At 34.1% G+C, this 15,085-nt stretch overlaps 4 protein-coding genes across 5 annotated transcripts in view; 2 read left to right on the forward strand and 2 right to left on the reverse strand.

Annotated features, from left to right (window-relative positions):
- LOC136412300 (turripeptide Lol9.1-like) overlaps positions 1-6,299 on the forward strand; it is a 35,787-nt gene extending 29,488 nt beyond the window's left edge. The window contains exon 4 of the mRNA XM_066395334.1: positions 6,288-6,299. The gene's annotated coding sequence lies outside the window, so the exon portion shown is untranslated. The remainder of the gene's footprint in view (positions 1-6,287) is intronic.
- The window catches only part of drpr (draper), a 29,725-nt gene extending 16,382 nt beyond the window's left edge, over positions 1-13,343 (reverse strand). For both annotated transcript variants that reach the window (XM_066395284.1, XM_066395294.1), the window contains exons 1-3: positions 12,963-13,343; positions 7,873-7,955; positions 7,473-7,675 (exon numbers count right to left, since the gene is read on the reverse strand). In XM_066395284.1, coding sequence (XP_066251381.1) covers positions 7,473-7,564 — 92 coding nt within the window. In that variant the 5' untranslated portion in view covers positions 7,565-7,675; positions 7,873-7,955; positions 12,963-13,343. The remainder of the gene's footprint in view (positions 1-7,472; positions 7,676-7,872; positions 7,956-12,962) is intronic.
- Positions 11,584-12,786, reverse strand: LOC136412400 (golgin-45). Its single transcript, XM_066395479.1, has one exon. It carries the CDS (start codon positions 12,784-12,786, stop codon positions 11,584-11,586), a length of 1,203 nt encoding a protein of 400 aa, XP_066251576.1.
- Positions 13,344-13,622: 279 nt separating the features above from the next.
- On the forward strand, positions 13,623-15,064 carry LOC136410800 (regulator of nonsense transcripts 3A-like). Its single transcript, XM_066393145.1, has one exon. The coding sequence runs from the start codon at positions 13,681-13,683 to the stop codon at positions 15,025-15,027; it is 1,347 nt and encodes a 448-aa protein (XP_066249242.1). The 5' UTR covers positions 13,623-13,680; the 3' UTR covers positions 15,028-15,064.
- Positions 15,065-15,085: the final 21 nt, after the last annotated feature.

Here is a 15,085-nt window from a genome sequence, read left to right on the forward strand (position 1 = left end):
ACTCAAATTTGAAATATAGGTTACCCAGTGTGACTAACATCATTGGCTATAGCAATGGTTGTGACACTCTACAGGGAGATATTTTTTCAGGGGTCATGTCCCCTTTTCTCCCCCTTAGCTTTTTTGCGTTACCCCTTTGGTGGTTTCTAAAATGTAAAATGAATTTCATATTTCGTTCAGAAACTTTTTTGTCCCTTGTAGTTTTCTCATATCTGCGACCGTTACCTTGTTTTTATTGATTCATCAATTCCCATGTGAAATAGTAACTTCCGTATGCATATGTTTATAAATAAAATATTTAAATTGCAAACTGTAGGGTGTAAAAGTGTTTTAAATACTCTTTTAAATTAATCAAGTAAGTCCTTTAAATACTTTTGTAACAATGTCGAATTTTACGAATTTTGAAATGGCTGAGATGCACTTCATCTATGGCCTTGCGAATGGAAATGCTCGTGAAGCCAATCCTCTACACATGAAGCGCTATCCCAATAAAATGATACCAAGTCATAGAATGTTTACGGATATTCATAGGTGTCTGATAAAAACTGGAAGACTTAAGGAGAATAGCTGAATGATGTAGGTAGACTACAATGTTAGAACACTACACATCGAAGAAGCTGTTCTAAATGAAATAGAAGAACATCCAGACATTAGCAGTAGAAAAATCAGTGAACATTTAAATTGTAATTATCAAGTTATTTGGCGTGTCCTATGTGATTCTCTGCTATACCCTTATCATATTCAAAGAGTACGGGCGCTCCTTCCTCGAGATTTCCCTTTAAAGATTCATTTCTGCTAGTGGTACCTTAATAGCTTAACAATAAATCCCAATTTTGATTGTAAAAACCTTTTTACCGACGAAGCCAATTTTTCAAGGAATTCCATTATGAATTTTCATAACAACTTCATATGGGCAGAAGAAAAACCACATGAAATTGTAGAAACGCATTTCCAAGAACAGTTTTCATTAAATGTATGGAGCGGTATAATTGGAGATCATTTGATTGGTCCTTTCTTTTTACCCGGTCGACCTACTGGTCTATCATAAAAGCATTTTTTGCAACACGATTTGCCTTTATTACTCGAGAACTTACCTCTTTTGCTCAGACAAAAAATGTGGTAGATGTACGATGGCGCTCCAGCTCATTTTTCTATTTCGGCTCGAGATAATGTATGAAAACAAGTGGATAGGACGAAGTGGACCTCAATCATGGCCCCCTAGGTCCCCAGACTTAAATAACTTAGATTTCTTCCTATGGAGGTATTTCACATCTCTAGTGTATACAACGTCAGTAAACACCGTTGATAATTGACGAAATCGAATATTAGATGCATTTGAAACCGTAAGAAATATTGATGTTCGAAAGAATGCGGGCCTTAATGAGAAGAAGAGCGGACGTATGCATAAGAGCTGGAAGAGGTCACTTTCAACAATTGTTGTAACGTAGTTTCCTTGTTATGGTTTTTCGTATTGTAATAAATTATTACTACAAAAACGGAGTCATCTCAGCTTTAATTTTTAACAGGTAGTGGCGAAGGAATTGTCAAAATCAATAAAAACAAGATAATAAAAAACAAGGTAACGGTCGCAGATATGAGAAAACTACAAGAGACAAAAAAGTTTCTGAACAAAATATGAAATTCATTTTACATTTTAGAAACTACCAGAGGAGTAACGCAAAAAAGCTAAGGAGGAGAAAAGGGGACATGACCCCTGAAAAAATATCTCCTTGTAGAATGTCACAACCATTGCTATAGCCAATGATGTTAGTCCCGTGGGGTAACCTATATTTCAAATTTGAGTTAGACATCTCAAAAACTGCAAGAAATAAAATTTAAAAAATTAAAAAATTTTGAAATTTCAACATCCTGTTGATCGGTAACGAAGGGTTTGCGGACCTATGTTTATAAGAACTTTTAATCATGAAATAAGCTAAAAAATTGCCCTCTTTCGTATGTATCTCATATTTAGGAATACCCTGTATATTGGCGTACCACGCAAGTTTACCAAGCCTTTGCTTCGCTATTTGTTTTGCAATCTTTGATTTGTGCGCGAGTGTTCCTCTCGTCTTGTGAAACTACTAATTATGAACGCAAGATGCCTGAAATTATCTGATTTTACATGACCGTTTCAAGGAATTCCGTAGCTTCAACTGACTCTTCAGAACTTAATAAATTTTTGATGAATTTTTAGATAAAATACTAAAATATCCATATTTAAATCGCTATTTTATTAAAAACTGTTGATTTTAGTGAACAGTGTTATGTTAGGCTTAGGACGCACTTCCAATTAAAAAATTGCAACTTGCTCCATTTATCCTGTGACTCCATTGGGTAAGTTAAAATGATGACTCGCACGCATCTGCTATTATTTAATCGCAGCATTTTTTGGTGCTTTGGCAGCCAAAGTGAGTTTAGATTTGAATTTCATCTACAGAATAATAATAACGTCGAAACATCTGAATTTAATTTTGGATGCTGTCGACGGTGAACAATTAATATCAGCGGTAGAAAACAAACCTGCACTTTATAAAAAATAATTAAAGGAACGAAAGTTCCTTTGCCGATGCAGCCTTCCTCCATCCAGTGTTTTCGTAAGTGACATGAGGCCCCATTAATCCAAACAGTTCATTAAAACCAGTTACACTCATACCATAAAAAGTAGAAAGAATTTTCGAGGATATTCCATCAAATCCTGATAAAGTGTGTGAAACTACTCTTTCAGCAATCTGCTGCTCACAATTGGATGCTCGCAATAGCGCCTTTGGTTTTTTTTCCGGTAGTGAAGAACAACAACGATTACAACACCTATCTCTTCGAATTCCATTTTGCTATTGCGGTGCGACAAAAAAATCGCAAGTGCACGCTCGGCTTAAGGCTTAGTGCGATTGTTTAGTCGCAGAAACGAAACACACACTATTAAATATACAGGGTGAATTGTTAACCATGGGACAACTGAAAGCTGGAAATACTACACGTTCCAATGGTGACGATTGGAGAAAGCATGTCTTATTCGAAAATTGATAGTTTCGAATATATACAGAGTGTTGCGTTAATAAATATAAAATAATGTTGAATAGATTCTTTTCGAAGACGGATCGAGATATCGAAATGAAACAAGAATACATAATTAATGGAAAACTGATTGCTCTTTCTTGTTGTGAATCAAGTTTTATGTTAGACATTCAGGGTAAAAAGTTATTAACTGTAAATTCTAAAAAATTGACTATTAGTGACACCCTCCACTAGCAACTTGGAAATTACAAAACGTGTCTTATTCGTCACCTAAAAAAACATAACTTTACAAATTTTCAAATGTTTAACCTAGATATTTTCAGAATAATGGCAAAAAAATAAATTTTAATTTTAACTTTCGACACCTTATATACAGGGTGTAACAAATTCGAGTCTGCCTATGAGGATCTCGGAAACGGTAAGAGGTACAAAGTCGGTTAAAGAGAGGTAAAGTTGCCTATTTTGGGGCTCAACAATAATCTATTTGCGAATTTTTAAAAAATCGATAAAAATATAAATATCCCATAAAAATCGAAAATTTGGATTTTCGTTTTTCCCAAAGAACTCAAAAACTATTATCGGGAGAAAGCTGACAATAAAATATTAGAGCACTTTTTGTCTGGTTTTCTACTGGTGTGATAGGTATTTTTATTGGACGATTGGTTTTTTAAATATTATGAACTACTTTGAATTTTCCTAAAAGCGCCATCTTGGATTGTTATAAAATTGGAATCTACAACATCCGCCAAAACAAACAATACCGAAAATAAAAATTAGATTTATCTTTTAATCTCTGTAATTTAAAAGTTCGAAATGTTCAGCTTTTCGATGGAAACAAGATTCGTATCGATTTTCCAAGTTACTAAACCTATTTATAAAAAGTGATCGATGTGATTGCTGAAAATTAGAACAAAATAATTTTCCGTTGATGTGCAATATTCGCCGACGGATTTTATGAGTGAAATATTTTGTCTTTCATTATGCCCCAAGCGTATGCTTCAAATGGCATCAGATCAGGTGAATGAGAAAGATATTTCAACTCTATTATCCGAGAAATTGTTCTGTTATCAAAATAGTGACGAAATAAGTCTAGAGTGTGCGCAGTTGTATAGTTCATTGCATCATCCTGTTGAGATCATTGTGTGCGCACCTGTAGATTTCGTGTACAGCAAAAGTTTTTTATATCCCTAACAATCGGTACAATCATTTTCTCTCTATAACGCTGTTTGTTAACAGTGAGTGGATTTTGATGATCGTTTTCAACGAAATAAGACCATTTATTCCATGATCAGATATCGCGCACCAAATAGTAACTCAAAGACCATGGAGTGGTTTCTCCACAATCACATCAGAACGTTCAAATCCAAGGAATCTGGTCGTTTGTCGATTAATATAGCCGTTAAGGAGAACGTGACTTTCATCTGAAAACCATATGTTTTTCAAGAAATCCGGATCCTCGTAAATTAAGCTCAACATGCGATCGCAGTAAATTTCTCTTGCACGTTTCTCCGCAGCGTTTAGTCGTTGTTCAACTTGAATCCGATATGAACAAAAATCAATTAATTTGAACGTTCGACGTGTAAACGTTTCACTGATGTTGAGTTTATATGCAGTTCTTGCAAGGCTTCTCTGAGGTGATTGCACAACTTTGTCAAAAACGCGTCCTTCGTTTTCGTTAGTACACACTGTTTTTTGACGAAATAAAGAACTTTAACGTTGACCAGGACACTACCAGTGCGACGAAAATTTTCAATAACAGGTAATATCACGCTTTTATTGGGGGGCTACTTTATTAAAGTTTTGTCGATATTTTATTGACACCTGATGAAGGCTTGGGCCATTTTTGCGACCATTTCCGTATGAGCAGAAATAATGCCCTACCAAAACATTTTTTCCTTCCGTGGTTAGAACGATTTTTAAATCAAATTTAACTGCAGGGTACTACTAATATGTCAAATTGACATGACAACTATGACAAATACGTATAATTAAAGACACTCCACAACACCTTTTGTTTCGGTACTGTTTATTTTAACGGATACCGTACATGAAGTTTCCTTTCCAGTGATATATTGTGTTTATTTTAGTACATTTTTTATGAATAAAAGTCAAAAAACTTTTTCCATCTAAGGAGCTTTGAATTGCGTTGCCATGTCAGGACAACAAACGTCAGACCATATTTTGCTGATTTATTCCTTGCTTAGTTCACTAATTTTATTAAACAATGAAGTTTTCAAATTAAGAAAATGCTAATTTAATTAGGATACAGTAGAAGTCGGCTATAACGAACCTTCAAGGGACTTGGCCTGTTGTTCGTTATATGCGACTGTTCGTTATAGGCGTTATAGACGACAAAAAATTGTTGATTTAAGATTTCTATTTTAACCAAATGTCAAAATATACATTTTTACGTAGAATTTCGATTTCGTAGAATGCGATTTTCTCAAAAACATTACAAGATATCGATTAAAACAAGGTATACCTTTTTTTGTAGGAAAATTATGGAGAAATCAATTCATGAGACAAAAACTGATTCGTCAATTCATTAAAAAAATTGATGAATTTAAATGAAAAATTTTGACTTCTCCTGTATAAGGAAGACACATGAAACATTGGTTTACGTATGAAAATAAGCATAACTATGAGTTATTTAAAGCGTCCAACTTTCAATGTTACCATGATAATGGTTTGAAAGGTACAGCAAAAATACTTTTTTTAACTTCTTACTTTGGAAGCTAATAACTTGGTAACGAAGGCCGCTAGGGATTTTTTTATATGAAGTACTAGCATTATTTCAGCCTCTTCTATAACCTCTAGAATTTATGACATGACCTTTCCGGACACCCTATACTATATAGTATTATATGTATAGTTGGCAGCATGGTTATTGCCAGTGCATAAAAAAAAACAGACCGCCGAAATTTATAAGAATCTTTCATTGTTTCGTTATAACCGAATTCAAAGCTCCCGAAAAAAAAATTGGTACGTTATATCCGAATTTGTTATAATTGAATAATAATACATTAACTTTAAAGTAACTTGGGCGGGACTTTTTTATTTATTCGTTATAACCGAGTGTTCGTTGTAGCAGAGTTCCATTGTATTTTATTCTTGTCAACGAAACGTGTTTCGTGCATCGAAAATGTATCTTCAACAATGTCCCGAGAGAACCTAACCACATAGGTATGACTTATTCTAGAATATTACATAAAAATCTTTTTTATGAGTTATGTACAGCGTGGTCGAAATTGGTCTGTTTTGACATAGAAAACCTATTTCCCGATTAGGTAAATCAAAATAACCATAGGAAAAATTTGAGTAAGCCACTGGATTGCACTTTAAAAAGTGCCTTAAGAATGCGTTTACCGAATTGAAATATTCTTTGAAATATAAAAGTTTTGGGCATTTTCCAAATGGCCGAAAATTGAAAAACGCCCTATATTTCAATTGGCAGTGAAAATATCATCAGGCGGTTTTTGCCATTAAACATTTCCCAGAAATCGAGCCCAAGACATTTAAGTCGATTTTCCTCTATCTAATCGGGAAATAGGTTTTCTCTATTAAAACAGACCAATTCCGACCATACTGTACACTATTTTTGACCTGTTAAGCAATTTTGGCTATAGCTTATGTGAAAAAAGAGCGAAACGCATTGCATTAACATTGCAGTGGTTCGTTAAAAAATTTCGTGTAACCTTTTATGTTGGTATGATAAACAATACTTAATCATTTTCCAAAATTAATAATACTGCCTTTATCAGCATTACGCTTATCCTTATCTATAGACATTTTTTGACAAAAAAAAATTATATTTGCCTAAACCAGATATAACTAAAAATGATCGTAAAACGTAAATATAAATGAGATTAAAATCCTTAGGTCCCCATACAGTACATTAGTGTTGGATTTCTGATACAAGTGTTCCCGTCCAAAATTCAATAGTCTTTATGTTCTCAAATTTATTGTCTGTAAGAGTCAAGTTTGTTCAATTTATGACTCCTTTTCTTAAAACAGAAGAAAGAATAAAGTATGGATTTTTGGGTCTTTTGTTACTTGAAGTTAGTATTTTCACCCATGTAAAGACCAGATAACCGGGACAATAAATCAAGAGAATGGTTGCAGTGTTTGACCCTTTTAATACAGATGGGTGGTAAAAGTGTGAGTCTTTAGGAGTTAGCTCGTTACAGATCTTTTGACCGTTAACGCGTGCCTTCTGACTGTAATAAAGAAATTAGAGTTCTAACAGAAACGATCTGTCTTAGATTCTTTTATTTCTATACCCCATAATCGAACAATTAGGAACGCAGCTGTCTCATTAGAAACGTTTAGACTTCTAACAAGTCCAAAAGTTTCAGTAACAACAGTTATGTGAATCATCCTATATGTATATCTCTCTTTAATTATCATTAATAGAAAAAGCAGTCAAAATCTTTTGTATTCATGCTTCATTAACTTACGTTTCTTGTCTGGTACAAACGTTGGGCCCCTCGAGCGCAGACGATGATTCTCTGAAAAAAGCGACGAGTACCACGAAGACGTACCACAACATTTTCTTATCCACAACTGATTTAAAGTCACTTCAATTTCATTTCATAACACTGGTAAAAGTTCTGGTGGTATACTGAAATTCTTACTCAGTAATATCCAGTCCAGACATCATCTGTAACAACATTAAAAATAATTGTATTTCGTCGGTGAATCACTTGCTAAGCATAATATACTATGTATAAAATATGTAAAACGTAAATAACTTGTGGTATGTGCATAATGTGATAACACTCAAGGTTGTTCTTTGTTCCATAGTCTTCCCCGGTGGGTAAACGCACTGAGAGCCCAGTTTATTGAAAATGAACTTACCAGAATCTTGGACAAATGCAAGGAGGTTAATCCCATGTGGACTTTGAGAATGCGATTGCAAATGGGTTGACTTGACCACGGTCCTGTAAGAAGAACATTACTAATGGAGTATTCACGTGATTAAATGTATAATTACATTTACATGAATCATTGCGTGAATTTCTCTTGAAAGAAAATTAAAATAAGTCGAATGAATTGAGTCCGAATAAAATCACTTGATTTGCGTTATTAGTTAGCACTCACTAGGTCACCGGCTATGACGTTTGACCAGTGGGTTGTTAAACAACAGTTAAGGTTCTTTTTAATTCGATAGACGCTCGTAACTTGGGTATGTAAAGTGGTTCGTTAACACGTTTTAATTTTTGATCATTTTAATGCAAACCAATTGCACGGTGGGGCATTGTTGGCGGGTTAGTGTTGGTTGGATGAAGAACCTAGTCCTAATTTGAATCAAATACGGTAATGGAGATAATTACGGCCACTTTTTAAAATAGGAAGTAAAAATGTTACAATTGTTTTGTTGCAGAGCAACTTATACAGGGTGCAATTTATCATCATAGAAATATGTTGGGGGGAATAGTACTCTGCAAAATAATTTAAAAAATGCTAATAAATAGTTCCATGGTCACAAATGCACCATTTTCCATACACAGGGTGGCAAAGTTTCACGTTTTTTCTCATATTTCGCGATTTTTTCAAGCATGCCGTGCGTTTAATTTTTGAAATTTAGTACACTTACTTTAAGATCCTCTACAAAAAAATATCTGAATTGTCGGTAGCTATATGTATATATTTTTTGGGGCATATACTACTTTATGCTGCATATATATTTTTTGGAACACCCTCTATGAATTCTGATACTAAATTTAAATTGCTTTTTCAATTCTTTAGCTCTTTGGTCTCTTACAGTATTTTCGTATTTTTCACCATATTCGTAGAATTTGCAAAAATATCTATAGATACACATTAAGAATATAAAGGAAGTAAGGGAAAAAATCATCTGGGACGGTTATCAACTATCTGAAGCAAATAGTAACATTTAATTAAATGTATTAAAATAAAAATAAATCTAAACGAAAATAAAATTACAAAAACTATTGAAAACGTTCCACCTTGTACATTTTATATTTGTATATTTTTGACTATAGGTTTATTAGCGTTTTTCTATTATTTTGCAGAGTACTATCGCCTTTTGAAATATCTCCATGATGACATGTTACACTTTGTAGTCAGAAGTTAAAACATGATATTCTTTATCAATTTTGATCATTTTCAACCAATAATTCTTATTTGTTTAAAACTTACCTCAAAAATATAGCAACTTCTATCAATTAATTTATTTACAAATTCAAATGCATAATTTTCTAAAATAAAAATCAATATTTTGTGTCATAACTGCTGCTTTTTAGAATTTCCCGGCATCTGTTGGGCATAGATTTAACCAAGTTTGTAATTATAATATTGTCAGTGATTTTCCAAGCATTTTCCAGTTCATTGTCCAAAGTATTCAGATTAGAATGATTTCTAGACCTAATTTTTTATCTACAATTTCCTAGAGATTTTCTATGGGATTTAAGTCTGGCCTTCGAGATGGCCATAGCAATTTTTTTTATCAAAACTAAGCTGTTAAATATCGAGATATATGTTTTTGATTATTATCTTGTTAGAAAAAGTGTAGGGGCATAATATCATCAGCAAAAGGAACTGCAAAAAACTAAAAAACTATGAGATTAAAAGCAAAGGTACTTAAAAAAAAACCTTGATATTTGGAAGAATACTGAAGCAAAATATACAGAAAAATAATTAGCAGCAAGTATTATGGAATCCAAACGAAGCCCAACCAAATATTAATTATTACTAAATTAAACTTTTTTTTAACCGTAAATGGTCTACTTACAAATTCTCTTGTGAACCCGATTCTGTTACTTGTTATCATAAAATTGTATTTTTGTAATATTAGCATATTTGTTAGTACTAAAATTTAGATTGGGTTAAAAGGTTGTAATTCTATTACACGTTCCTATTAACAAGTTATCTTGTTAATAATTAATAAACGAATATCTGCCACTTAAAACAGACAATTAATGAGGTACGAATATACCTGTGACCGAGTATGTACTAAGGCACAACTTCGGTGATTTACTGAAGAATTTTGGTGTCTCTCGGTTTAAATTTACGTGGGTTATTTATAGTTTTGGCAACGTGCAAACAAAACTTACATATATTGTTCAGTAGGTATTCATGTTTTAGAATTCAGAGGCAAAACAATGGAATCAAATTATTTCGAGATTTGATTTAAAAACAAAGCAGTTGTTACTGCATTGTGTTTGTCTATTAGGTATTAATTTTGGTTTTATTACGCATTCAGACGCCAATTCACAAAACGCTCTTAATTAATTCGAAAAACTACACAAAAATCATTTTTTAGCAAATGAATTGGTCTTACAAGAAACGAATTAAAACTCACGCATGTTCCCCGCAGCGGATTAAACGTACTTACTTGCCATAAAGTCTGACTCCCGCCTACAAAATCAGGAGCCAACGCCAAAAACGCTCAAGTGCAACGGTTACAGAACCATTTGGAATTAACTTTATCATAAGTTTGATGATAATATATAAATAGCAAAATAACGACATCAATAAACCACTTAATAAACCTGACTTATTAACAAATCCATTATAATTTTAAATCGACATGGTACAGTATTTGGAATATGTTATGCTAAAAACGATTCTGTTTAGGCAAATCTATTGTTCACAACTCTATATTAATATCCTATTCGATAGTAAAAGTCTAGTTCCGCATGCGGGCCTCACAGTTAACTTAAATTAAGGCCTTCATCACATTTTCCATTTCTGTTTGTCCATTATTGCTACTATCAAAAATGTCTCAATTCCAATTTACAAAACTAGATAATATCATATAACCAAAATTATATACAAAATTAGATAATAAATGACATGCTTTTAACTAGCCAACGAGGACGTTGGCTCTCCAAATTGTGCTCGTTACTGTTCGCATTTGTAAACCCAGAACCCGGCATATAATTGTTTTAAGTAGATAGCAAAACAATCTAATATCCTCCTATCTTTTCGGGCAAGTTCATAATTGGGGTGTGGGAAGTTCCTTGTGTCTCCTAGGTGCTTATCAATACTTTCCCTTTTTAATATCTCATCAGGACAAATAAGCATTGCTAATGCTAGTAACATTTAGAAACCTTCAATTAATGTGGGCCGAGTCAAACAAAGTAATGCTGCTGTGAGCGACTTATTATCGAGTATACTACAATAAAACAAGATAGTATCCTTATAGCTAGATAGGTTCTTCCCCAATTCTGTCAACAAACTGAATTAATCAGAGTTCTGGTTAAGTGCAATTTATAACAATCAGATGCGTTTGTAGAGTAAAAAGGAAGTGCGCTGCTAAATTTAATTAGTTTGGTTGAAATGAGTCAGCGTAGTCTCAATTTAAAGCTGTTTTGTGGGACAGCTTTTGATTTAAATTTTTGTTAACATTAGCAGAAAGATTTGGCTTTCTTTTAGCGCATTGAAAACACTTCGCACAGGACAAAGATACGATTTTTTCTGGACAATTCTTATATTGCATTGACAAAGTACATTATTAATCTTATCACAAACTTTGTGAACCACCACTTAGACTTAAGCCCATAATCAATTTCTTAATCCAAATCAAATAAGACAATTACGAAATCATATATCTTGCACATCTCCCTTGCAGTGCGCGCAACAAGGATGGAGTAAAGAATTTTGCATAAACTTCTGTTCACTGGATGCACATAGCGAATGAGCAGCTCCAACTAAAGCGTTGCAAACAATGTCCTGAGACATCAAACTAACTGGATTTTTTAAGATTTTCAGGGCTAATTTTTCATTCTTTGAATACAAATTCCTATTAGCTTCTTCTTGAATGGGCTTAACATCTAAATATTTAGCAATTTCGTTGGATAATTTCAAATTGATCCTAATAAAATCATCTTCTATGAGCTGCAATTTTGCACCTGAAAGCTTCTCTAGAGCAGCATTTAAATTGCTAAAAGTCGTCAATGAGTGTTTGTGATGCTTCGAGTTATCGCTCAACAGAAGTTTCACAATTTCCTGCAAGTCGTTGGTGCGTTTGGTAAGAGCTGACTTCCATCTAGCTAGTTCCTCGACCATTAAACTTGAGGCCAGAAATTTACTCCTCCACACCTCACATTGCCCACTAAGCCACTCAGTTTGTTCCTGGTGTGATGTCAAATGATTTGCAGAGTTTAATAAAGCCCTTGCTAGAGAGAGTTTGTCTTCTGTTAGGTGTTGCACTCTAGATTCCAAATCTTCACCCACAGCTGCTACAAGCAAAGTCTTAAGTTCACTATTAACTTGAGCTTGGAATTTCAACTGATTTTCCAAATGAGCTTTAGTTTCCTTTAAGTTTTTAATATCAACCTCATAAGCCTCTTTCTCTTTCTCCCATTGCTGCCAAGGGATAACTTTATCCTCCTGCAAGGCCCTTACTTTGAGTTTATTCATCTCAACCATCCTCATCTCTGACATCTGCTCCACAAGCTCTTGGATCTCAATATTATTCTTTGAAGACACTTGTTTAACTACAGGTTTTTTAGTTCTAATTTCTACATGCCTTATGGGCTGCACAGCTGCCTTGTAGGGCTCATAGGGCACAAATTTAGGCTCTTTAGGCTTGGTTAAAACAACATTTGTGACCATCTTTTTGTCTCGGGCCACATACTTGGGCACTAGATTAATTATTTTTGACTGAGGGTGCACAGGTATCATTGATTTTAGAATTTTGCCATGCACTTTGGAGGGTAGCTTTACTTCAGATAGTTTAGTGACATTATGTTCCATGCCATCACCTAAGGTTCTAGTTGGCAAACCACTGTCTGAGGGGTTCATTTTGCCTGAAAAGAGGTAGGTACGTCCATTACAAGGGCTGCAGGAGAAAAAGCACTAGAGAGGCGAGAGTTTCATGCGACTATAGTTTTTATTTGAGTGTCTCAAGATATAGTCCTGTCACTTACAATCCTTAAACCTCTTAACAAAGTCCCGTAAAATTACAAAAAAACACTTACCCTATTAAGCAGAAAAAAAATCTAATTTAAAGAAAAATTAGTGTTTATTCCTTGTTCACTTTATAAACAATGAGCAGTAATCAAACTCTTGAGTTATTAGATTATCTCGGGGGTAAGTCAATAGCCTGACGCTGTACTGGATATGGACACTATTTTGATTGACTATTTAGAATCACAAAACATTAGGGCAGTGGTAATTGGAAAGTATTGCAACCTCGTTAAGACAGCGAGAAACTTATGCGGAAACGACACGAATACTCCCCGAATACTAGAGAAAAACTGAAATTAAATTAAAAGGAACAAATTATAACAAGGATCTGTCAACGTTAAAAACAAGTATTGCTCTTATTGAAATTATGTCGGAACAATCGGATAGCCTCGACATAATTTTGTTACTTACACAAGTATGAGTGAAATAAAGAATATTTCCGATCGTACTTCACTCTTCACCATGCTCAAGACCCTCTATCGTTGACTGAATTAAAAATGGCCGTCAATATTTCATTGTCAGAACTCCTTTGTAGCTCCAACTACACAAAAGCACTTAAACATTAGGTGACAGTGAGTTGTGAGTGACATTTGACATTGATTTGTTTAAATTATCAACTGTTCACCGATGGCTGACATTTTTCTAACTTTTTACTGAAATGGTTAATATTCTAACATTAAAAACGTTAATAATAGAAATTGTTAAGAATCATTACATCCATCAGAAACAATGGCATTAACAGAGAGCGAAAAGAAAGCAGACCAGAAAAAAGAAAAACCTCTAACCAAAGCCGTAATCAGACGTTTGCCACCCTCAATGACTAAAAACCAATTTCTCAATCAAGTCTCTCCAATGCCGGATTACAACTACATGTATCATGTAAAGGAAGACATGAGTTTAGGAGAGAACGCATTTTCCCGAGCCTACATCAACTTTGTCTGTCCAGAAGATGTTTATAACTTTAAAGAAAAGTTTGATAACTATGTATTTGTTGACTCTAAAGGGCACGAATATACAGCTGTAGTAGAATATGCACCATTCCAGAAGATTCCAAAGAAGCGAGGAAAATCTAGAATGGACCCTAAAAGCAACACAATTGAATCAGATACTTATTACTTGGAGTTTGTTGCCAGTTTAAATAAACCAGAAGAGCCAAATGAGAAGCCTGAGTATTCACTTCAGTTGGCTGATAGGAGCAATAGTAAGAAGAGTGATGTTACAACTCCATTGCTTGAATATATAAAAAATAAGAGAGTGCAAAAACTGAAAATAAAAGAAGTGAGAAGAGAAGAAAAGGAGAGGCGCAGAAAGGAATATGAAAAAAGAAAAGAGGGAGGTAAATATTATGAAGATAAGAAACAGGAAGAACGTTCACCTGCTAAGGGCTATGGTAGAAAATCTGGTAATATAAAATCACCTAAAAGTGACTCACCAAAGGACCCAACAAAATCGGATACTTCTAATGAAAAATTTAGTAAAAAAAATGAAAAATCACCTTCAGAGAATAAATCAAAAGAAAAGAAGTCAGAAGAGAAGAAGGAGAGAAAGGAAATAAAGCCTAGATTTCCAAAAAAAGAAAACCCAGATAATAAAAGGGATAACTATAATCAAGGTAGCTACAGTAGACCTGGCAAGCACTATGAGGAGCATAAACAGCAAGAGGAAGCCAAAGCTCACCCCAAAAAAATTAAGAAATATAGTGAAAGGCGCGAGGAAAGGAAATTAGAGGCTCAGAAAGCTGAACAAAAGAAACTTGAGCTGTCGAAGGACTTTAAAGAGAAGCCTGCTGACTGCTACAAAGACAATAAACCTACTGAAAAAGTTATTTCGCCAAAACTAGACAAACCCACAGACGAAGTAGGCGCACTTGTTTCTAAAGATGCAGAAGGAGGTAACAGGCAAGATATAGAAGACAAGGTGGATGGAGCATCATCTTCCAGGAGAATTCGGATCCGAAATAAGGACCGTCCCACTATAGCACTGTACAGACCAGGAATGCTTTCAAAGAGAAAGCAAGGTGATGATGATAATGGTAAAACAGAAATCAAGGCAGAGCCCAAAAAGGAAAATAACTGATTATGTTTAAGATTATTAAAAATTGTAAGTTTCAGTTCTTCTGGCATTTTTTTTACCC

Source organism: Euwallacea similis, chromosome 1 (genome assembly GCF_039881205.1).
Source record: "Euwallacea similis isolate ESF13 chromosome 1, ESF131.1, whole genome shotgun sequence".
Lineage (NCBI taxonomy): Eukaryota > Metazoa > Arthropoda > Insecta > Coleoptera > Curculionidae > Euwallacea > Euwallacea similis.